Source organism: Natator depressus, chromosome 20 (assembly GCF_965152275.1).
Source record: "Natator depressus isolate rNatDep1 chromosome 20, rNatDep2.hap1, whole genome shotgun sequence".
Taxonomy (NCBI): Eukaryota; Metazoa; Chordata; order Testudines; family Cheloniidae; genus Natator; species Natator depressus.
This window is the reverse complement of record NC_134253.1, coordinates 1,074,081-1,098,383: the sequence shown is the minus strand read 5'-3', so window position 1 is coordinate 1,098,383 and position 24,303 is coordinate 1,074,081. Positions and strand designations below refer to the sequence as shown.

Here is a 24,303-nt window from a genome sequence, read left to right as displayed (position 1 = left end):
CCGTTCAGACTGGAGCTCACTGGGGCAGGGCCTGACTGCAGCACCCGGGCCCGTGGAGCTCGGCTTTCAGCCAGGCCCTAGAAGCAGGAGCAGCGTCCTTGTTACCACCCGTCACCCCCCCCCCAGGTCTGCGCCCACCCTCCTGCACGTCACTAGCCCCGTGGAACCCCCGTCCGGGAGCTGGAGCGGCCTCGCCTGTGTCCAGCTGGGCGCAGGGCTGGCTTGCAGCCCCATGGTGATGGGATGACCTCCCCAGAGTCCACTCCCTGCCGTGGATGCAGGGCTATTTTAGGGCACGGCTCACATGCAATTAGCCCGTTAGCCACAGGAACACTGGGACTCCCTCCCGGCTCCAGGCAGAGCTGGAGGAGAGCAGCTCCCAGCAAGGGGCTGGCCTGAGGCACCTGCAGGCTGGGAATTCGGGGAGCAGACCCCACTGACAGTAGGAGGAAGCCTGTCCTGATCAGCAGGATCCGCCCCCAATTGATTCCATTTACAGTGCGGGCAAGGGCTGCTGCACGTGGTCAGTTCCCATCCCCCTTTGCCCCCCAGTGAGGGGGTGTGGCTGTGCTGGAGAGAGCTCACCCAAGGGCAAAGCGTGGCCCCCATAGACACAGACACTCATGGGGGGGTTAACAGAGGAGCTTAATGGAGACATCCTCTGAGCCACTCAGCCCATGCAAGGTGCATGGGGCTGGGAGTCCGGACGCCTGGGTTCCAGAGCCAGGTCTGCCACTGACCCCAGGGGAGCGTCCTTTCGCCTCCCCGCTCCCCTGACCCACCCCATCCCCCTCGGGGACACAAAGGCTTCCCCATCTCTGGAAGCGAGCGATCCAAGGTGAAAGTACGACAGCCACACGCGGATGCAAAACAGTCTCCTTGTATTGATCAGAATCCGTGCCAAGCATTTTAACGGCGACATCCGTGTCCATACAAAACCTCACACCTCCCCCCACCACAGCTGACCACACCCGTGTCCAGCCGCAGCCCTGCCCCGCTCTGCTGTCTACTGCGGCTTGGGGGGTGGGGGCTCCGTCCAGCGGGGAGCCCTCACTTGCTGAGCCACCCTCTTCCGTGGCTATTTCCTGAGATAAGAACCAGCTTTGCTGGGAAGTTCCCCTCTGCTCCGTGGAACCAATTTCTCTCCCCTCCCCCTGCAAGAGGGACTGAGCACGAGGATGGAGACGTAAAGCCGTTTCCTGAAGGGCTGCAAGTCAGAAGAACATGGAGTCACCCTCGGCCATACAACCCCATCCTGCTTCCAGGCCAGGGCTGTCCATTCGCGCTGACTCCTCGTCCCAGAGAGTGGACACGCCCCAGTAAGATGCTAGCTCGCCTCTGGGCCAGCCATCCCCAGGGTCTGATCCCACAGGGTGCTCAGCAGCCCGAGCGCTCTCGCCCGGCCACGCGACAGCCTCTGCACCGCGGTCTCAGAGTGACGAGCAGGTCTGCTGGCGTCAGGAGGTTACAAAGGGACCTTCCATCACAGGCCTAATGCGTCACCAGGCCGAGCGGCGTGGTGGAGAGACACGGACAGCCCCACGGTTCAGTCACCTTTGGGCCGGGAGCCAGTGCCAGAAATGGGGCTGACAAGAGCACCAGACTTTGCAGGAAGTCACGCAGAGCCCTGACGCTGCAGAGACAGGAGGAGGATGTGGCTGGAACAGAGCAGAGCTGCTGGCTGCCTTCCAGGGGAAAGCAGTGGGGGGGACCCCCACCTTTCCGGGCCAGGACGCTCCCCGCTGCGTCAGGGGAAGGGGCTGCCTGCTCCGAGATCCCTCTGGCTACGGCTCCGTTCGGAGCACTTGTCACAGCTGCTGCGAGCCTCTGGGGTAGCACCAGGATCCCTCTCTTCCCGGGACAGTCCTGGCCCCCTGGAGACACAGGGCAGGGGCACGGCCAGCCTCTCCCACGCCTCATGCTGGAGGCGCTGCCTGGGGAAGGAACAATTGCTCTCTGCTCCCGCAGCCTCCCTGCCGATGGTACCGGCCTCAGGGCAGAGCTTGTTTTGACGCAGCCTCAAACAGGCTCTGACCCATCAGCGCATCCACTCCCCCCAGCTACTGGAGGGGTTTGGTCACATGAGGCCTGGAAGCAAAGGGCCCATTCCCCCAGGACACCTGAAAAATCACCCCTAATCACGCAGAGGGTCCCAGCTCCCTCCTCCAGCAGTTCCCATGAGCAGGCACCCAGGCTGCCGCTGGGGCTAGATCCAGCTCCTGCTGTCCCCCCATCCCCTTATGTGTTTCTCCTTCGGGGGTGGGGGAGGAAGAGCGAAAATCCCCTCTGCCCTTCACAGCAGAGCCTCCCCCCCCCAGCACTGAAACCCAGGCCCTGGCCCCACGCTCTGCCAGGGCGCCGGCACCAACCGGGATAATAAATAAATAAATAAATAAACCACCCAAACTTCTTAAAACTTGGCCACTTGGTGGCCCCCCGTGGCCTCTGTGCCCCCACCCCGGCAGCCAGCGCCCCCTACAGGTGGCTCTCCTCCTCCTCCAGAGAGCGGTTCAGTCCTGGGATGAACTTGAGGAGCCGCTTCCGGAAGCTGGTGTGTTTGCTCTTGCGGGGCGTGACCGCGCAGTTCTTTTGGTCACCTGGCCTCTCCCAGAAGTGGCCCACGGCCCCGTTGCTGCTGCACTTGACGCTGGCGCTGCGGGTCAGGGCGGGCCGGCGCTGGGAGAGGGCTGGGGGGGCGCTGCCCCCGTCCCGCCCAGGGTGCCCATCCAGGGAATCGGCCGAGTCGAAGAAGCAGGTCTGGTAGACAGAGTCCTCGCTCTCCTCGGTGGCGGTGCTGACGCAGCTGGACGTGCTGCCCGCGTCCGACAGCATCTTCCCGAAGGAGACGGAGCCGCTCGCGAGCGCAGCGCCGTGCAGGCAGGAGCGGACGGATTCCAGCGTGTCGTAGATACTGGGGTCTTTCACCACGATCCCTGGGGGGACGAGGGGCGTTAGAACAGGCCAGGCGCTGGGACGCACAGCGCAGCGGCCAGCCCAGGAGCCAGGCAAGAGATTCGGGGACTCGGCCACCAGACTAGTCCCCTCCCCGACTGGTCCCAGCAGTTCCCAGATGGTCCCGTTTAGCCAGCACTCTGGGTGTGAGAAAGGGGAGGTTCCCACCCCGCTCCAGCTGCTTTCCACTCCCACAGCAAAACACGCACCCGCAGCCCAGCGCCCCCACTCACCACGCACCAGCCTCTGCTCCTGGACCATCAGCGAGCGGTACTCCCCCCACTTCTCATACAGGCTTTGCTGCAAGACAGACAGGCCAGTTAGAGCCGCCCGGCAGGGACCTGGCTGCAGACGGGCGGGTCGCTCACTCCAGGTCACGGCCTCACCTTTAGGTACTGCAGCCGAGCCTCCAGCTCCGCTCTCCGGATGGACGTCCCGTACAGCGTCTCCAGCCTGCAAGAGACAAGCTTCTGGTAGCGATCAACCGAATCGCAGCCCCCCTGGAGAAAGGGGGTCCCCCTGCCAACTCCCCCCCCCAAGACAAAGGGGGTGTTCTCTGAAGACACCCCCCCAAACCCCGGCAGCAAAGGGTCATTGGATGTTTTTTCAGCTCTCCGGAGTTCAGGCCAGCACAGGAAACCACCTCGCCAGGTGGGGTCCTTGGGCTGTCCTGGGACCAGCTCATCCACCTCCTGCCCCCTGGCAGCAGGGGCCTGGGGCTGAGCTGGGCCTGACAAAGTCCCGCAGCAGAGGGGAAGGAGCCTTCATTTTGGCTCGTTACCAGGCAAAGGGGTCGGAGCTGGAGCAGGCTCCCTCGCAGCCAGGGGCACTCCAAAGGTGGCCTGTCCCCCCTGGCTACGAGCCCCCCCAGCCAGTGGGGGATGAGCAGGAGCTGCTCTAAGCAAGCTGCTTGGCTCCGGGAGCCAGGCCGCACCAGGGCAGCCCCCAGTCCCTCTGAGGCAGGGGTTATTTTCTGAGGAAGCCGGTTCCCGTGAGCACTGGCTGCTTCCGCCTGCCCGGCCCCACCTCCGGGACAAACCAGCCAGGCTCCAGAGCACTGGGGCAGTGGATCCCCACCTCCCACATGGAGCACGGGAAATGCAGCCCCAGCTCTCCCGCTCCCCGGGGCGGCTGCAGGCATCTCACCTGAGCACGTTCCCAGAGGCCTTGATGATTTCCACGATCTCGCGGTGTCGGACGCCCTCCACGTTCAGCCCGTTCACCGTGGTGACGGTGTCTCCTGCGAAGCAGACAGAGCACTTAGAGCCGCCCACGCCTATGGGCACGAACCTCAGCTCGGTGCCCCCGCAGGGGACTGGCTGACGCAGCTGCACCCTTCCCAGCCCTCCTCCCACACTAACCCCGAGCTCTGCACAAAGGGGGCAGGGCAGCCTGAGCCACACGGCACAGAAGGGACTTTCCCCAGATTAAACTCAGGGCACAACTGGACAAGAACCCACAGTCCTGGCTCCCGGCCACCACAGCTCTAACGACGAGCCCCCAACCCCTTCCCCGGGCCAGGGACAGAACCCAGGAGTCCTGGTTTCCAGCTGGAATCTGGCTGGCCGGGAGCTTCACAAGAACCAGCCCATGGCAGAGCTCAGGGCTGCCGCACCCCAACCTGTCTGCTCCTGGAGGGCCCCATGCCCCAGTGAAGTTTGCAGAAGTCACTTCCTGCGCTGGGCTGCACCGGGCAGTGGCATGTGTGGTGACATGATAAGGCGGGGGAGACTGCGTGCAAACAGGAGCGATTGCAAAGGGCAGCGCTTGTGACTTCCCCCTCACACCTGCCCCTGGAAGCCAGGACGCCTGGGTCCCTCAGCCCGCTGGATGCCTTGGTCCTACCCCTGGCTCTGACAGGCCCCCCGTGCAATCATGGGCTGGCCTCCCCAACCTCCAGACCTCGTCCCGCCCCGGTGTGTGAGATGGGGACCGAGCCCCGGGGAGCTGCCGCGATGCACTTACCGGGTATGAGCCCTGCTAACTGGGCTGGGCTCCCCTCGTGGACCCGGCAGACAAAGGTGAACATTTCCACGCTGTTCTGGTCTTGGTGGTGGAGTCCATAGGTCTGGAATGAGCAGCCGCTGCCAGTTTGTTAGTGGGAAGGGCTGAGCGAGCACTGGCTGGCCGGCTAGATACACGGGAAGCCTCCAGCCCCGAGGTTAGCACCATCCATCTCCCAGCGCCGCGTTCCCTCCCCAGGTCTCCGCTACAGCTGAGGATCCAGGGGCTGCCTACGCTGCCTCCCCCAGCTCCGCATCCCTGCGCCAGCCTCCCGCACGTCAGGAGCCACCCCCCCAACGATCCGTATTTAACCACCATTTGCATAGTGCTTAGCAACGCCCAGCGACGGGGGCCCCCACATGGGCCCCCAAACCCAGCCCGCTCCAGATGGCTGCTTTGCGTGAGCTGCCGGCCCCCTCCCGCCATCTGAACCGTGACTGAGTCGGGGGCGGTTTCTGTAACTTCGGCATCATCGCTGCTAAAAATAAACTCCGGCTCGGAAGCAGTTTAAAAATACTGTAAATGCAGAGCAAGGTCTGGTCTGAAATCGCTGAAACCAGGGCAGCTCCTCCGCCCCGCGAGCGTGCTACTGCTCTGGGGAGCAGCGCTGCCGGCAACAGCCGACCACAGCCACAGGGCAACCCCACCCCCGTGCCTGAGAGCCCTGAACGGCTGCGCACCGCTCCACTGGGGCTGGGACGCCTACACTGGGCCGTGCGGCGCACCAGCCGGCCCCCGGCACAACCAGCCGGGAGGAGTGGCAGCTAGGAGAGGCAGCCTTTGGTCCCCAGGGGGCCTGCCTGGCCAGCGCTGCCTGGTAGAACCATGATCCGAATCCCACTTCAGGTCGGTTTTCTTAGAGCGAGTGCCAGCTGATTTCTCTGCCCTCAGGGAGGGCACTCACCTGGATCTCAAATCCAAACGTCTCCTCTGCCTCCTTCTCCAGCGTGATCACCTTCCTGGGGAGAGAACGGGCCATCAGCAGCGGCCTGATACTCCCAGTTCCGCCCCGCCCAAGGCCATGTGCCCAGAACGGAGCCACGGCGCCCAGGGCAGCATCTCACCCGTGTCACTGCTACTGTTCACTGCAGCACCGGGGATATCCCCCCGTCCCCCAGCGGCGTCTCGCTGGCATGGAGCACAGCTACCAAACTCAACCCCCCTTGTCACAAAGCGGGTTCAAATCCCAGTGACGCTTCCTCTCCCCCAGGGGCCTTGAGCCAGGGCCTGAGGCACAGAAGGGTTAAGTGACTTGCCCAAGGTTAAACAGCAGGCCAGTAACAGAGCCAGGACAAGGACCCCGGAGTCCTAGCTCTTGGTCCCCCTGCTCCAGGCACTGGACTGCAATCCCTCCAAGAGCTGGGGCTAGAACCCAGGAGTCCCAGCTCCCGGGTTTAAAGCAGGAATGATCTATTTGAGGCCAGAGCCAAGTTTAATTGTGCAGCTTCCCCAGCAAGGGGCAGGAGGGGGAAGAGACAGCGACACAGATGTGATTACTTCAGCGTCGGCCCGACCCAGAGCTGAACCCCACCCCCCCACCACGAAAGGGGAATCCACCCTGACTCTCCCTACCGGGCTCTGTGTCCCAAGCCTCAGGCCCCACCCCGCAGGCCACCCCGTTTCACAGCTGCCCGCGGGCTGGTCCCGCCCCTCCCCGAAGCGTGTTATTTAACAAGCTGCGTAAGCGTCTCCTGCCCGCAGCTCAGCGATTACGCCCCAAAGGGGTTTATTCCCGTGCTCCAGAACAATGCAGGCAGGCAGGCGGCAGGAAAGCGCGTCGTGCCCCTTGGCCAAGCAGCTGCTTCAGCGTTTTCACTGAATTAAGCCTTTGCAGAACACCTCCCGCCCGAGATTCAGTGTGAGTCATGGGCCTTCTCCGGGGCGTCAGGGGGCGCAGAGATAAAGGAACTATCGGCAAACCTGGAGGAGCACCGAGGATCATCGCTGCTGTCAGGAAACCGAGTCTGACACTACCTGGTGCTGTGAACTTGGGAGTGTCCCTTAACCTCTCTGCACCTCATGTCCCGCCCCCCCCCACTGAAAATGGGGACAGTGGTGCAGCCCTGTCAGAAAGCCTTGGAGGACATGACATGGGATGGCTCACAAGCCCTGCGCCCCCACGTGCTGCCCAAGGGTTACCATCCTAGTCTCCGCTGGAAGGAGCCTGGATTGATGGCAGGTTTCCGCTGGTCCCATTTCCGGCACCCAAAACATCGGGGCTGTGATCGGTTTTACTTTCCCCAGGAAGCGGCTTGTCTGGGGCCCTCGGGATCTCTGCTCCAGCATAGCTATTAGGGCAACCCCCCGGTTTTGACACTACACTAGTGTTACACGTTTATGAGGGTAAAGCACCACTCGCACGAGGGTAACAGACCCCCCCGTGTCTGGGCTCCCAGTGCAGACATGTAACCCAGCTGCAAGCCCCGCTTTAAAGCCAGCGGCTCTGCGTCGCCAGCAGAGATTCCCAGGCTCCTAGTGCAGACAAGCCCTTCAGTTCAGAATTAACCCCAGGCGCCCCTTCCCGAAGGGGATGCAGCTTTTCCCATGTGTAGCTGGCAGGAAAAGAGCTGCACTTCCAGCCATCCCATTGACTCTAGCCAACGGCCACGCCAGCCCCACCGAGGGGACAGCCCGAGCGCCTGGGAAGCAGCAAGTCTGGGGGGGGTCGCATGGGGTGAGTTAGGACACCACTGTGTACAGCCGGTTTGCAGCCTGGGACAAATCAGGTCCCAAGCACCACCTCACGCTCCAGCAGGACTCCACGCTGAGGGGCCGAGGGCTGGGATTTTTCCAAAGCCCTCTCAAAAGAGTCCATGTGCGAGAGACAGTGACTCAGCTGCCAGCTGGATCCTTCTGGCACTTGGATAATTAAAGCCGGCTTTGAATTTCTCTTACATGCACCACAGAGGCTGGAGAGGAGAGACCTCCCTGGGCCAGAGCCCAGCCCCTGCAATGGCAGGAGCCAGAGTCCTAGGAGGGGAAAAGCCCCCATCACACACCCAGTTTGCACTGACCAGGCAGGACAGCAGCAGCCGGCGCCAGCACAAAATCTGAGGGGCCCTTTCCCAGCTCTGGTGTCAGCCTTGCAGAGGGAAAGGATCCCCACACCATCAGGCTGCTGGCGTTCCAGAGGCCATTGACAGTCTCGTGTGCGATGTGTCATGCCTGCCCCATGCGGGTACTTAACAAGCTCCGCTAGAGGGCCCCCAGCCACTCATCTGGCTCATAATGGGTCTTATTTAACTTGGGAGAATTTCACCCTCTGGTAAAGAAAATTCATCATTTCCCCCTGCCCCCACGCAATCACCTGCCATGGCTAACTGCTCAAAATAGCCTTTATTTATAGACTCCTCTTTGTGGTTCAAACACATGCTCCTGCAACTCGGTCATTGCTGTCACGGCCTTGCTAAAGGCCCAGTCCTGAGCAGAGCTTGCAGCTTCCAACCTGGTGGGACTGAGTGGTGAATGGTCACCCTGAAACCCCAGGAAGCCTGAGATAAAAGCCAGCGAGTGAGCAAATCCAGCACTCCGAGAGGAGCTGCAGCCTCTGGGGCTTTTCAGCAGGTTTGTGCCCGGAGCCCAAAGGGTTAATGGGTTTTCCTGGCACGCAGCCTTGGTTTTACGATGCAGGATGGATTTCTGGGCATGCTGGGGACCCACCCTGTGGAGGGTGTTCAGATCCTCTGACAGTCAGGTCCTCGGCCCTGCAAGGCCCCCACCCTGTGTGCTCTGATCCCTTGCTGACTGCAGACCTTTCCAACACCTTGGTGTGCAGAACTATCCCACTGCGTAGAGAAGATAGGAAGTATGGCAAGAGACCACCCTGGCTTAACCAGGAGCTCTTCAGTGATCTAAAGCTCAAAAGAGTCCTACAAAAAGTGGAAACTCGGTCAAATTACAAAGGATGAATATAAACAAACATTAGAAAGGAACAAAATTAGAAAGGCCAGGGCACAAAATGAGATCAATCTAGCTAGGGACATAAAGGGTAACAAGGAAACATTCTACAAATACATTGACGCAAGAGGAAGACCAAGGACAGAGTAGGCCCATTACTCAATGAGGGGGGAAAGACAACAACAGAAAATGTGGAAATGGCAGAGGTGCTTCATGTCTTCTTTGTTTCGGTTTTCACCAAGAAGGTTGGTGGCGACTGGATGTCTAACATAGTGAATGCCAGTGAGAATGAGGTAGGATCAGAGTCTAAAATAGGGAAAGAACAAGTCAAAAATTACTTAGACAAGTTAGATGTCTTCAAATCACCAGGGCCTGATGAAATGCATCCTAGAATACTTAAGGAGCTGACTGAGGAGATATCTGAGCCATTAGCAATGATCTCTGAGAAGTCATGGAAGATGGGAGACATTCCAGAAGACTGGAAAAGGGCAAATATAGTGCCCATCTATAAAAAGGGAAATAAGGACAACCCAGGGAATTACAGACCCGTCCGCTTAACTTCCGTACCCGGAAAGAGAATGGAGCAAATAATTAAGCAATCAATTTGCAAAACACCTAGAAGATAATGAGGTGATAAGTAACAGTCAGCATGGATTCGTCACAAACAAATTGTGTCAAACCAACCGCTAGTTTTCTTTGACAGGGTAACAAGCCTCATGGATGGGGGGAAGCGGGAGATGTGCTATATCTTGACTTTAGTAAGGCTTTTGATACGGTCTCGCACGACCTTCTCAAACAAACTAGGGAAATACAACCTAGATGGAGCTACTATAAGGTGGGAGCAAAACTGGTTGGAAAATCGTTCCCAGACAGTAGTTATCAGTAGCTCACAGTCAAGCTGGAAGAGAATAACAGGTGGCGTCCCACTGGGATCAGTTCTGGGTCCGGTTCTGTTCAATATCTTCATCACTGATTGAGATAATGGCATACAGAGTACACTTTGGAGAAATGGTCTGAACTAAATAGGACGAAACTGAATAAGGACAAGTGCAAAGTACTCCACTTAGGAAGGAACAGTCAGGTGCACGCATACAAAATGGGAAATGACTGCCTAGGAAGGAGTACTGCAGAAAGGGAGCTGGGGGTCATAGTGCATCACAAGCTAAATATGAGTCAACAGTGTACCGCTGTTGCAAAAAAAGCAAACATCATTCTGGGATGTATTAGCAGGAGTGTTGTGAGCAAGACATGAGAAGCAATTCTTCCGCTCTACTCTGCGCTGATTAGGCCTCAACTGGAGTATTGTGTCCAGTTCTGGGCCCCACATTTCAGGAAGGATGTGGACAAATTGGAGAGAGTCCAGAGAAGAGCAACAAAAATGATTAAAGGTCCAGAAAACATGACCTATGAGGGAAGATTGAAAAAATTGGGTTTGTTTAGTCTGGAAAAGAGGACAGAGGGGACATGATAACAGTTTTCAAGTACATAGAAGGTTGTTACAAGGAGGAGGGAGAAAAATTGTTGTTCTTAACCTCTGAGGATAGTCAAGAAGCAATGGGCTTAAATTGCAGCAAGGGCGGTTCAGGCTGGACGTTAGGAAAAGCTTCTTAACTGTCAGGGTGGTTAAGCACTGGAATAAATTGCCTAGGGCAGTTGTGGAATCTCCATCTTGGGGGATTTTTAAGAGCAGGTTGGACAAACACCTGTCAGGGATGGTCTAGATAATATGTAGTCCTGCCACGAGTGCAGGGAACTGGACTAGATGACCTCTCAAGGTCCCTTCCAGTCCTATGATTCTATGAACTCCCACAAGGCCAAGCTACATGTTGGTCCCCAGCCCCAATGGCCCCTTAGCACATCCACCTGCCCCTAGCCAGGGGAGCTAGTTACAAATGGAACGCTTCTGAGGCACTAATTGACTTTGCAGCCCAATGCTGGTTCACTCCTGGCATCCCCACTCGGCTTGGCCTGTTCCCAGGGGTTCAGAGCACGGAAGGAACTAGCGTTCCTGCCCGAGCCCAGTGCAGCTGCGTTTGGGGCGCAGAGGGAACATTTAAACTTCCCTGAAGCTTTAGGAATTCAGGAAACTTCTCTGATATTAGGCTGGGTTTTTTTTGTTTTGCTGTTGGGTTTGTTTTTTTGTTTTTTTTAATAAATACCACACAATTAGCCTCCCTCCCTTGCCGGCAGGCCACCATGGGGTTGTTCCCCTTACCCCCTGCCCTGGCCCAGCCCCAGCCCCACAGACCACAAGCTGGTTTGCATGCCTGATCTGAGGAGTGGGCACCACCTGCCAACACAGCCACAACCGGGGGAAGTGCCCTTGACTGTTAACGGCTGACACCCAAGAGCTGATCAGAAACCAGAGGCTGCTTTTTATGAGCCTGTCGAGATGCTAACGAGTAGCCAGAGGCTGCTCTGGCTGGGAGAGGGGGAAGGAGCGTGGCACCGCTCCTCCGCCAACGGGACGAGCTCCCCGAAGCGGGCGCTCTAGGCTGCTGTGCTCAGAGGTCAGAAGAGACTTTTGCTGGCCCCGGTTATTGTTTGGGCTAAGGAAGCAGTGTGGCTTACCGGTGCTGCTCCGGGGACTGGCTCAGCGGTTTCCATCGGAATCCAGAGCCCTAGGAGAGAGTGAGAAAACAGAGCAACGTTAGACAGGCCGATCCCTTCCCCCCTGCGCTCGTCGTGCAATCGCAGACACTTCTGCCACGGGACCCCAGAGCGTTGCTGCAGAACTGCCAGGCGACAGAGCACGTGACCCTTCCATAGCACCTGAGCCCCCTAACCCCGCTTCCCTGCCCCCGGGGAAGGCAGCTAGGCAGAGAGGGAGTGACCTGGCCCAGCGATCACGGCTAACAGCGTGGCAGGGATATAAAGCCCAGCAAGCCGGGGGATGAGCTCAGTCTTGTTGACCCCTGCTGGAGCCAGGACACGGGACTGGAGGGACCCTCAGGTCTGACCCAGCCCGCCAGTCACAAAGCGAGTCAATGGCTGGGCCAGGCCCCAGGGATCCCAACTGCCAGATGGAGAGCCAATGCCATCCCGGGCCCTAGCTGCAGGGCACGTGTGAATGTGGAGGGAGGGGCGGCAGGTTCTGCCTTCCCACAGGGCTGCCACCCAGCATACAGTCAGGTTCCGCGCTGTGACACGTCTCCGTGTACCCAGGGGACCCGGGCAGAGCTCACCTCTACCCAGGGCCACCAAAATGGCTCCCCTGCGCCCCGCCTTTTCCCAAACCACAGATTCGCCAGGGCACAATCGGTGCACCAGCGTCCGGCACAACCAAGTGTAAAATCTGCCTCCCCCCGCAGCTCCGGCGGGCCCTTAGAAAGGGCTCGAGGGGCATTGGGAAGAGGGGCCGGGCTCTGCCCCTTTGGAGCCCTTCAGGGTCAGGCAGCCACCCCCTGCCCAGCTGCTACGTCCCAGACGGGCACCAGCAGACACTGCCCAGCTCAAGCAGGTGTTTTAAGACCCCTCCCAATGTGGAGCCCCCGGCCCTCCAGCATCTGCCTCCCGCTCTGTGGCCAGGGGAGCCCCTTGGCGGCTGCCCCAATGGGGAGCGCCAGGCTGCAACAACAGGACAAGACAGCTATTTACTCCTGAAATCAGCCACCCAGCGCCACAAGAGAACCCTGCAGCGCCGAGTCTCTGAGCCCAGGTCAGCTGACGCCGGCCCGTGGGGCTCTGGCTGCGGCACCGGACGGGGCAGTGCAGACCCAGGGGCTGGAGCCCAGGCTCTCTGCCCCAGGCCCTCTCAGGGTTTCAAAGCCAGGGCCTGACCCTGATAAGCTGCAGGACCGAACATTGCAGTGGAACTGGAGTCAGCTGACCCAGCCGGGGGTCTCTTCCGGAAGGGCACACGGACCCCGAACTCTGCAGGCACTGCCCGAGCCTGCAACCTGCCAGCATCTCACAGCATCCAGCCCAGGCACTGCGAGACCTGCCAACAGCCCCAGGCGGCGTCAAGCCAGCCGCGTCCTGGCTCCATTCCCGCCCCAGCCCGATGCTAGGGAGCAGATCTCACGGCAGGGGGCGCTGCCCTTTGCGTGAGAGGAGACACCAAAGTCCCACGGCGCTTTCAGATCCCATTGTCCCTCTTCGTGAGAGGGACAGCAACCTCGGGAAATTTTAGCTGGGCAATTACCCGCCCCCCACACCAGCTTTCCTAGTCCTGCCTGCAGGGAAATGGTGCACTGGGCTCCTGAATGTGCAGGGTGGATGGGTCATTTCAACAGTGGCTGCACGTCACCCCAGACGCAGCTGCATTTTGGCAGCGGAGCAAGTGACGCCTTGACACCGTTCGTGAAGCACTTGGGAACGAGATGTGCTACAGAGGACAAACAGCAGGCCTGCTCTGGCCGCAAGCAGACCCCACCAGGCCAGGGGACAGATCGAATCATGCTTTGATTTAAGCTGGAGCTTGCATCTGTTTAACACTTGTCCCCCTTTCTGACGTCAAACGGAATCGCTGGATCCTGTCACGTTCTGTACATGGCGTGCCATGGCAAGTGCTTTGTGGGGCTGGAAGACAAAAGCCCCGCGGACAGAAAGCCCTCTTTGTTTTACTCCAAAGTCAGATTTTTAATGCAAAATTCAACAATCCCCCTCATTGTTGGTCATTTAAAAAACGGGGAACCAACGCCTGACGGGAGGCAGTGGCAAGGCAGAAGAATTAGTATAAATGGACCCCCCAGAGGTGGGCGGCCCCAGAACCCACTTCATAGTCAGCCGTGAGAATTTCAGACATCTCGGCCGAGGCACAAACAGCGGCCGACTATAAAGACGGGGCTTTGTCACCAAGTGTCTTTTTTTGCTGCTCTTTGGTTCAACCCGATCCCCGCTCGCAGCGGCCACAAAGCAGACAGCAGGTTTTTATTAAACTGCCTTTGAAAAGCCCAGCCGCCCCGCACAAGTGGAATTTGGTTTGAAAATAAACACTGGGCTAGAACGTTGCCCCAAGCTCCCCGGATCGCCAGCCAAAGCCTCCATCTTCCCCCGCAGCTCGACTGCACCGTCAGCCCAGCGTACCTCTCCCACTTAGCACCCTGCCCTCGCAAGTCAGGCTCATCTTCCTTCCTAAGGCCGGGTCAGAGAGAAGGGCTGCCCACGGGCTCCGCGGGCCGGGCTGCCACCTGCCGAATGCCACCCTGGCCAATTCCGTGGTGCTAGCGGGCAGGACGCGTACGCACAGCCAGCCTGGTCGGGGACGCCGCTAAGATGCGAGCCGGCCAGCCAGCTGAAGCCCAGGGAGTCCCTGCAGCCGCCAGATTAGCCAAGCTCCTGCACCACGGGAGGAAAGAGCACAGAGAATAAATAAATACTCCAGAGGCCTGGCCACAGCCCTTCCTGAGTGGAGCAGAGCGAGGCAGCTTCAGACGGCAGCCAGCTGGGAGCTGCTGCTCTATCTCCAAGGATAAAATCTCCCCCCCCCGCCCCCCGGTCCCCCATTTGGTCCCTGGTAGAATCAAACAATTAAGCAGCGACCATGGACCTGGTGTTGCCCCGTGTAATTAAACAGGCTCTTGTGCAAACATGTGCTTCCAACACGAAGCCCGAGGCAGCACGGACAGACACCACGGCCTGGGGGTGGGGCACTGTTACTTCTGCTGGGCAGGCATGCGGGTAACGATCATAGAATCACAGACTGTCCGGGTTGGAAGGGACCTCAGGAGGTCAGCTAGTCCAAACCCCTGCTCAAGGCAGGACCAACCCCCAACTAAATCATCCCAGCCAGGGCTTTGTCAAGCCTGACCTGAAAAACCTCGAAAGAAGGAGATTCCACCACCTCCCTAGGTAATGATGGGCCGCACCTGCCAGGTCTACCCTCCCCAGCTGGGACATGCTGGAGTCAGAGTGGAAATTTAATCCCCTCCCCCTCTCCTCCCCAAAACAAGGGAGGGAGCTCTGTGCTCGGAGGAGCCGGGTGCTGATAAATTTACAACAAAACTGACCATGCAAATGGCTCTGCGCCTCCTATGGAAATCCAGGTTTTGAAAGTGAAATGCGCCGGTCCTGCTTCCCGACAGCTCCACAAACAAACCACGCGGTTCATCCACTCGCCAGCAGAGCTGGTTTCCTGCCTGGGGCTGGAGGCACCAGCACCTGGGTGGGGCCTGGTTTGCCACTATCCGGCTTTCTTCACATTTCTGCACAGCTGAGTCTCAGCCTGGAAGACCCCAGACCGTGCACACAAGAGCGCTCACAAGCCTCTGGAGTGCAGCGGGCTCAGGGGTGTCAGGAGGGACAGCAGTGCGGGGCGGGTGGGGGGAGGGCAGATTTGGGTAAAGGATCAGGGGAAGGCAGGCTGTTATCATTAGCATCCAAGCAGAGAAGTGCAGGGTCTTCCCACTGTGACCTGCCCAGAACACACATCTCTGTCCTCCAGAGGCGCTGAGGAGCTAAGTGGATGCAAAGGCGTAGACCCAATGCACTGTGCAGCCAACCCCCTGGACACATACCCTGTGCTCTGGGGATTAAGCCCCAGATGCACTGAAGCCCTGTTCTGGCTGATGCTTGCTAGGTCCTAGTTCCCTCTGGCACCAACACAAGGCCTGCTGTCCCCTTTGCGCTTTGGCAGCCTTCTGACTGTTCCTTCTGCCAGCTCCAGGACTCTGCATTGAGTCAGCCCTCCTGGGCTTGGAACCCACTGCTCCAGGAAGTCCAACCATTTCAAACGTGATGATCAGACCATGAAGCCATCCCCTCCAGCAGTGACACCCCCCCCCCGGAAGTTTGATGTGGACACTATTCCACCCCACCCCTCCCCACCAGGAAGCTAAGAGTGCAACTCCACAGAAGCTACATCCATGACTTCCTAGTTTAACTTAGTTTCTTGGCAGAGCATCAGCCTCTAGATTCACTTCTCTTCTGAAGATCTTTGCATCACCAGCCTCTCGGTTCCCCCTCCCTCCGCCCCATCTAGCCCCCAGCCACTTTCAGGAAGTTTCCTCGGAGACTGAAAGTCTCACTTGCTTTGAGGGATGGCTAGGAAAGTTTGTGCAATGCTTCTGAGTGACGTCTGTCTGTGCCCCGAGCGCCAGCCTATGGCTCAGCATGGAAGGGGCGTCCCCCACAGCTTGAGCTGCCAGGAGCCTGGGTTACACCCAAGAACGAGTGCGTAAAGCACGCAGAGTCCTAGAGAGAGAGTCAGAGTGTAGGGCCAAGAGCTCCCACGCTCTGGGGGGACCAGAGCATGGCCAGCTGAAGGCAAAAGGGCCAGTCTGCCCTGCCAAGTCAACACCTGCTGCCTTCAGAGCCCTCCCGGGTGCCTTCCCTCCTGGCCACAGGAGTCAAAACTCCAGTGACTCTCTCCTGCCGGCCTCCCAGCACATCCCGTCTGATCTGCCTCGCTCAGATTGCAAGCTCAGTGGTCCTGGCCTAGCACTCAGAGCTGGCACTAGCAGCCTGCGCCAGTAACACCCCGCTCCTCTTGCGCTCTGCACCCAGGGGAAGCCAGAGGAACGTGCAGAGCGGTATTATCCCACTTTCCGGCGGGGGAAGCTGATGTGAAGGGGACATGCCCTACTCAGGGTCACAGCCAGTCAGCGGCAGTGCTGGGTGCAGACCCGAGAGCCCCGACGCCCAGCTCTGCACCAAGGGGCAGCCTGCGCCCCGGGGGGCTAGAATCCGAGAAGATGCTGTTTGAGCGACAGGTTGGTGCGTCTGTATCGTTCACTTCCAACTGGTTCAGCTTGTGAGACAGGAGTTCCCAGCTAGGGGTGCAAACTCAGCTTTCTACGTGGGCACCGGGGGGGGGGGGGGACGACAGCATAACTTCGCAGATACATAGATCCCCACAACCGCACGAGAGTGCAGCATCCATATTTAGGCGACAGTTTTTCTGTCTTGGCAGGAGACAAGAGAATCCGCTTTGCTCTTCGGCAGCTCTTGACGTCTGACTAGACAGAGCGCGCCTAAAAACCACCTCCCCACCTCAGCAAGTTACGCTGATGTGGCTTAGTCACAGAGATCAAAAACGCAACTAGACATGGCTTCCACAGCTCTATTCCTGACCTCACACACGTTAGCCACCCTCATGGAGAAAAGCTTATTGAAAAAGGGAACCTGAGAAGTCATTTGTTTCTTTGTCTCCCCCACCAATTGTTTCATGATGTTCCTCACTTCCTGGACAATTGCGTCACCATGTCCTGAAGCGGTCGTGACACCCGGACACGCAGAGCCAAGCCTGCCGTGCCATCACAGGCACCCCCGAAAGATCCAATCACACGCTCCCAAAAGTTGATCGCTTAAGAACTTGTAGCCTCTGAGAGAGGACTGGCCCCACCAAGAGCACGGCATTCAGAGCTCCTGGTGAACAGCAGCTGAGTGTTTCCAGGCAGCCACAGGGGTGGGAAAGCTGGACAGGAAGCGAGTCCTTATTTCTCCAGTAATGCCCTCACACACACACACACACACACACACACCCCGCCCCACAGCTCCAATGCCTGCATCTCACCCCGTAAAAAGCACATAACTGACCGGTGAACTCCCCGCTAGAGGATATTACTCAGGGAAGCAAGTGGTTTCAACAGCTGTCAGAAGAGGACTGAACACTGGACTGTAGCCAAGGAGGGGTGTTCACACTGAAAGCACAGCCTGTGTTCTGATCCTAACCCCCATCCCCTCCCTTGCTGTGCTGGGTCTAACTTGGTCAGCATGTTCTTTGGACCTGTCTTTGCCTGCAAAGCACTGGTGCTGTAGGAAGGGTATGAAAAACAGCATCCTTTGTCCCAATACTTAAGTGAGCGCTATAAGTGTTCTCGATCCTCATGCTTCTAGCCATGGCTGCCAGCAGGGGTCAGGAAGGAATTTCTCCTCCCCTGCTTGTCACTTGGAAATCTGCACAGCTAGGGGACGTTGTGGGGTTTTATGGCTTCCCCTGAAGCACTGGCCACAGGAAATTGCTCCAAAACAGGTACTAGCTTCCAGTTCCTTTCCAGGTGGAATTTAAGGGGTTTGATGTGACCTGACTAAAACCCTACAGGTTGAGGGATATCAAAGGCAACTGTTGATGGCAAGTTGATTATAGGGACAATTTATATTGTGAGAGACAGCGTCTGTTTTGGGGCGGATGGGAGAGAGTTACGGATGCTTGTCCCTATGCTCATATGACTTCTAGCATGTGCACAAGCTCCCAGAGCCCTGAATAAGTGCTTTTGACACAAATACATGCTGACGAGATAGGAATGCTCACACTAGAGCAAACTGTGGGCTACGCTCCCGTAGTTCTGCCGACTCGGCCCTTTCTTTAAAGGCTAATGTAGTGCCAATCTTTAAAAAAGGGAAGAAGGAGGATCCTGGGAACTACAGGCCAGTCAGCCTCACCTCAGTCCCTGGAAAAATCATGGAGCAGGTCCTCAAAGAATCAATCCTGAAGCACTTACATGAGAGGAAAGTGATCAGGAACAGTCAGCATGGATTCACCAAGGGAAGGTCATGCCTGACTAATCTAATCGCCTTTTATGATGAGATTACTGGTTCTGTGGATGAAGGGAAAGCAGTGGATGTATTGTTTCTTGACTTTAGCAAAGCTTTTGACACGGTCTCCCACAGTATTCTTGTCAGCAAGTTAAGGAAGTATGGGCTAGATGAATGCACTATAAGGTGGGTAGAAAGCTGGCTAGATTGTCGGGCTCAACGGGTAGTGATAAATGGCTCCATGTCTAGTTGGCAGCCGGTGTCAAGTGGAGTGCCCCAGGGGTCGGTCCTGGGGCCGGTTTTGTTCAATATCTTCATAAATGATCTGGAGGATGGTGTGGATTGCACTCTCAGCAAATTTGCAGATGATACTAAACTGGGAGGAGTGGTAGATACGCTGGAGGGGAGGGATAGGATACAGAAGGACCTAGACAAATTGGAGGATTGGGCCAAAAGAAATCTGATGAGGTTCAATAAGGATAAGTGCAGGGTCCTGCACTTAGGATGGAAGAATCCAATGCACCGCTACAGACTAGGGACCGAATGGCTAGGCAGCAGTTCTGCGGAAAAGGACCTGGGGTGACAGTGGACGAGAAGCTGGATATGAGTCAACAGTGTGCCCTTGTTGCCAAGAAGGCCAATGGCATTTTGGGATGTATAAGTAGGGGCATAGCGAGCAGATCGAGGGACGTGATCGTTCCCCTCTATTCGACACTGGTGAGGCCTCATCTGGAGTACTGTGTCCAGTTTTGGGCCCCACACTACAAGAAGGATGTGGATAAATTGGAGAGAGTCCAGCGAAGGGCAACAAAAATGATTAGGGGTCTAGAGCACATGACTTATGAGGAGAGGCTGAGGGAGCTGGGATTGTTTAGTCTGCAGAAGAGAAGAATGAGGGGGGATTTGATAGCTGCTTTCAACTACCTGAAAGGGGGTTCCAAAGAGGATGGCTCTAGACTGTTCTCAATGGTAGCAGATGACAGAACGAGGAGTAATGGTCTCAAGTTGCAATGGGGGAGGTTTAGATTGGATATTAGGAAAAACTTTTTCACTAAGAGGGTGGTGAAACACTGGAATGCGTTACCTAGGGAGGTGGTAGAATCTCCTTCCTTAGAGGTTTTTAAGGTCAGGCTTGACAAAGCCCTGGCTGGGATGATTTAACTGGGAATTGGTCCTGCTTCGAGCAGGGGGTTGGACTAGATGACCTTCTGGGGTCCCTTCCAACCCTGATATTCTATGATTCTATGATTCTTTCCCACCGACAGCCAGTTCTCTCTGGGCAAAGTTTTGATAACTTGGTTCAAGACATAGAAAACTTTTTAAACCAAGACATTTCAAACACTTCACTTTCCAGCACCCTAATATTTACTCTCCCATCATGCCCAGCAGATTAAGCCAGTTACCAACTTAAGCCCCAGTTTTGGAAGCAACCCTTTTACATGGAATGCCAGGATTTTTTTCCAGGGACCAGCCTAAGTCAGTTGACAGCCTTAGACAGAACGTCTCTCAGGCCACGAGGGGCGAAGTTTCTTAAAGTTATTTTCCTCCATGTTGTGTAAAAATTTTCAGTGACCCTGGCCACATAATGAGCCTAAGGTGTTCTCTTCCCACTAGAACATGTCATGTCAGATTTAAGCCACACACTTAAGCGTCATGTATAATCAGCTTTTACAGAGGTCAGTGGAAAATTCATGAGGTTTTTTTTGTTTTTGTTTTTTAAAAAAGAGTTTCAGTGAGAAGTTAGGTTTAAACCCAAACAATTCCCTGCATTGTTTACAACCCAAGCATTGTGGCACTGGGCTAGGGCATGAAAAGCTGGTAGCGAAATGACCTAGAGAGGACTATAACAAAAGCAAAACCAACTAGCTTCTTCATTGCCTTTGTTACTGGTCCTTTGTTACTGTGAGAGGCAAGCAGGAAGGAAACCAGCAGAGAGCCAGAACTGTATCAGATCTTTGTAAAGCTTTACATCTTGAGTTTAACCCATCAGCGTCTCTATAAGCATTAAGTGGAACATGCCACTGATTTATATGCAAAAAAAGTTACCCTCCCCCCCATATCCCCTCCTCTCCAAGTTACACAGAACTCCAGCCATGTAGAGTTTGATGATCAACAAGGGGGACAAGTTGTCTGCATTGACCATCTGCTCCCAGGAACTGCCCGCTCAGAGCAGTGGCCCTTCTAGCCCAGTGTCCCATCTCCAGCAGGGCCTGGCAGCGGCTGTTTTCAGAAGATGCGAGAAAGCCTGTAGGGAGCAGGTACAGGGAAGCCTGCCCTGCGGAGGCTGCTCCTCCCTAATGCCCACCCCGCTGGGGTCAGTTCAAACCCTAAAGCAGGAGGATTTAAACGCACCCATCTCCGCGGCCCCAGCAGCACCACAGGCCCCGGGTTCCGGATGCTCTTGGAGGGCTGAGTCTCAGTTAGGGGAAGCTGGCCCTGGGGGTGCCATAGGGCCAGGGTGGCATCACACACAGGAGGGATATGCCCTAGAGCTGGCGGGTCTCTGGGGGCTGAGGGGAACCCGTGGCCTTTCCCTGCATCCCACACACCGTGGGTGGGGAGGTGACGCATTGGGACAACACAAGGTGCCGGCTGCACCCCAGGGAGGAGACAAGACAGGGAGGGTCACGGAGGGCTTGGTCCAAAGCTCGTGGGCCCAGTGGGGTAGGAGGTTCAGGGGCAGCATCCATTTGTACCTAAGGGGTCTGGTGGGGTGGGGGCTGGGAGAGTCTGGGCTCGATCCCAATCCTGGAGGGAGCGCTCAGGAGTGGGGGTGGGGTTCGGTCCCAGAGCAAGTGGGCTCCAGGGCAGGGAGGTACTGGGGAGCGTCAGCGTGTCAGTCCCTACCTAGTGGGCTCAGTGAGGTGGGAGGCTTTGGGGAGAGAGGGTTCGGTCCAGGGGGGTTTCGGCTTGGCCCTGCTCCCAGTTTGGTCTGTACCTAGCGGGTCTGGTGGGGTGGGAGGCTCAGGGGCAGGAGGGTCTGGACCCCGGGGGCTCAGTCCCAGTCGGGGGGGTGGAGCTTGGCCTCAGTTCGGTCTGTACCTTGCATGCCCGGTGGGAGGGTGGGGGGTCCAGAGGGCAGGGAGGGTCCAGAGGGCAGGGAGGGTCAGTCCCAGTTCAGTCTGTACCTAGCGGGTCTGGTGAGGTGGGAAGCTCAGGGGCAGGAGGGTCCAGACCCTGGGGGGCTCAGGCCCAGTCGGGAGGGGTGGGGGGGAGTCTAAGGGGCAGGGAGGATCCAGACCCTGGGGAGCTCAGTTGCGGTCCGGTCCATACCTAGTGGTCCCGGTCGGGGAGGGATCTAGGGGGCAAGGAGGGTCCGGACCCAGGGGGGCTCGGTCCCTGTCTCGGGGGGGAGGGGGGCGCGCTCGGTCCCGGTCCGGTCCGTACCCAGCGGCCCCGGTCGGGGAGGGATCTAGGGGGCAGGGAGGGTCCGGACCCGGGGGGCTCGGTCCCTGTCCCGGGGGGCGCGCTCGGTCCCGGTCCGGTCCTAGCGGCCCCGGTCGGGGAGTGACCTAGGGGGCAGGGAGGGTCCGGACCCGGGGGGCTCGGTCCCTGTCCCGGGGGGCGCGCTCGGTCCCGGTCGGGGAGGGACCTAGGGGGCAGGGAGGGTCTGGACCCGGGGGGCTCGGTCCCTGTCCCGGGGGGCGCGCTCGGTCCCGGTCGGGGAGGGACCTAGGGGGCAGGGAGGGTCCGGACCCGGGGGGCTCGGTCCCTGTCCCGGGGGGCGCGCTCGGTCCCGGTCCGGTCCTAGCGGCCCCGGGTCGGGGAGGGATCTAGGGGGCAGGGAGGGTCCGGACCCGGGGGGCTCGGTCCCTGTCCCGGGGGGCGCGCTCGGTCCCGGTCCGGTCCGGTCCGAGCGGCCCCGGTCGGGGAGGGACCTAGGGGGCAGGGAGGGTCCGGACCCGGGGGGCTCGGTCCCTGTCCCGTGGGGCGCGCTCGGTCCCGGTCCGGTCCGGTCCTAGCGGCCCCGGTCGGGGAGGGACCTAGGGGGCAGGGAGGGTCCGGACCCGGGGGGCTCGGTCCCTGTCCCGTGGGGCGCGCTCGGTCCCGGTCCGGTCCGTACCTTACGGGCCCGGGGCAAGGTGCCCCCGGAGGCCGCCAGCGCCCGGTACATCTCGGCCGCCCGGCAGCCGCCCAGCGCCGGGAAGGGGCCGCCCCCCGCGGGGCCCGGGTCCAGGGCAGCTGCCCCCGCCGCGTCCTCCTCCTTGGGCTGGAGCCGCTGCAGGCGCCGCAGGGTCATGGCCGGGCGTGGGGCGCGGGCGGCCGGCGCACGAGGCTATATCGGCCCGGGGGGGGCGGGGCGGCCGGAGGACACGCCCACGGGGAGGGGGACACGCCCCCTTCCACACAGGCCCCGCCCCGACAGGGAGAGGCCGCGCCCCTTTCCACAGGGAACCCCGCTGCGCCACGCCCCCTGGGCGGGGAGACCACGCCCCTTCGATCACACCCGCGATCCTGATACAGGGGGAGGCCACGCCTCCTTCCACGGACGCCCCGCCTCTAAAGCTGGGAGGCCACGCCCCCTCCAGCAAAACTCCACCCTGTGGCTCACAAACCACGCCCCTTCCGCGAGTAAAGCTGGCCCCTCGCTCAGAAACCACCCCAGGAGCCCACCTCCATTCAGGGAATCTCCTCCCCATGGCACATAAACCCCTCCCCATTGGATATAAACTCCACCCCCTTCAGGAAACTCCTCCCCTAGACACATAAACCCCACCCTCATAGCGGTTGCAATTGCAAAGGATAGACGCTGGGGAGCAGTCATGTTTATTCCCTGAGCCTGGGCCATCCGGGTTTCCTCCTATTTAGGGGAGGAATCCAACTCCAGTGGCCAGGGTGTGATCCCACGGCTGCTCTCTCGACACCCCGTACGTGGCAGCTCATGCACTCTTGGACAAGAGCGCTACCGGTCTTCAGCCCTGCACAGACGAATCTCAGCGCCGCCAGGGAGCCAAAAATCATGTCCTTACAGAGTGGAAGCCTCAGTGGTCAAGAGCCTAACGCGCTAACCTCAGGCGCCCATCGCTGCACCTGCTTCCTTGTCCACTTGATCGTAGATCCTGGACCAGGCTCAGCAGCCCACTTGACCGGGTTTTGCCCGGGTTCCTCCCCACCCTGCGACAACATCACAGACAATAACCCAGCCCGAGAACTGCAGCGCCAGCCTCCAGGATCCAGGGGCCAGCCTGTGGTTACAGAACCTGGGTGTCACACGCTGACGCCTGCATACGAGAGAGAGAGAGAGAGAGGTTACTATTAAATTTATTATTATTAATTCTTATTATTAAAAGGGGGCCCATGACCAGCGCCTTCAGGTGTCCAACTTGATATGTCTCGAAGGGAGCTGATTTTCAGAGGAGTCCATTTCAGGTGACTCGAGTCAGACACCCAAAACTAGACACCGGGGAAAGTCTTGGCTGGTGTATTTCTCGGCATCCCCCGTGACATGGAGTTATAGAGAAAGAGGCACTGTCTTGTTAGAACAGTCGGATCAGCAATGCTAAACTCATTTGAAACTCCTATATTTACTGTATTTTTCATCAGTGATATGCACCCCCTTCTCTTTGTGCATTTCTTTCATCTTGGAAAATGGATAACGGCTTGTCCGTGTCGTGATTTGGTCGCCATGCATTCACCAAGGGCCAGATCCTGGAGTGGGGTTCACAGGTACAGAGCTTATTGCAAGATCAGGGTTTCACACCCTTCCTGCACCATTTGGTAGCGAACATTACAAGGGAATGTTTAAATCCAAATAGAACTGCTTTCATTTGAACGTCTATCAAACAAACAGGTTAACTCATTTCTATTCATACCAGCCTCTGTAAAGAGGGGTTTTGTTTTGGGGCCACTTGAATGTGCCCCTTAGTCAATTAACGCTTTTCCTTTTATTATTTACAGGACATAAAGGTCCCAGCCAAGCTCAGGGCCCTGTTGTGCCGGGTGCTGCACAAATACAAAATGAGTGACAGCGCCTGCTCCGGAGAGCTTCACCTCCAAACAGCCAACCACGCTGAGGGGAGGGTTATCATTCGT

General features: G+C 58.1%; 1 protein-coding gene across 1 annotated transcript; it reads right to left on the bottom strand.

The window, feature by feature from the left end:
* Positions 1-882: 882 nt before the first annotated feature.
* TAMALIN (trafficking regulator and scaffold protein tamalin) lies at positions 883-22,510 on the bottom strand. The gene is made up of 8 exons (XM_074934798.1): positions 22,334-22,510; positions 11,425-11,474; positions 5,861-5,915; positions 4,918-5,020; positions 4,099-4,192; positions 3,339-3,405; positions 3,186-3,252; positions 883-2,933 (listed from the first exon to the last, which is right to left on the bottom strand). Exons 1-8 carry the CDS (start codon positions 22,508-22,510, stop codon positions 2,476-2,478), a joined length of 1,071 nt encoding a protein of 356 aa, XP_074790899.1. The 3' UTR covers positions 883-2,475.
* Between the last annotated feature and the right edge of the window lie 1,793 nt (positions 22,511-24,303).

Bases quoted from the DNA above. Each gene is read 5' to 3' on its own strand.
- TAMALIN (XM_074934798.1), bottom strand. From the start codon at position 22,510: ATGACCCTGCGGCGCCTGCAGCGGCTCCAGCCCAAGGAGGAGGACGCG. The intron at 5,021-5,860 runs GTGAGTGCCCTC...TGCTCATTCCAG, and splicing joins CGTTTGGATTTGAGATCCAG to ACCTATGGACTCCACCACCA. The intron at 2,934-3,185 runs GTGAGTGGGGGC...TCGTCCCCCCAG, and splicing joins GGAGCAGAGGCTGGTGCGTG to GGATCGTGGTGAAAGACCCC.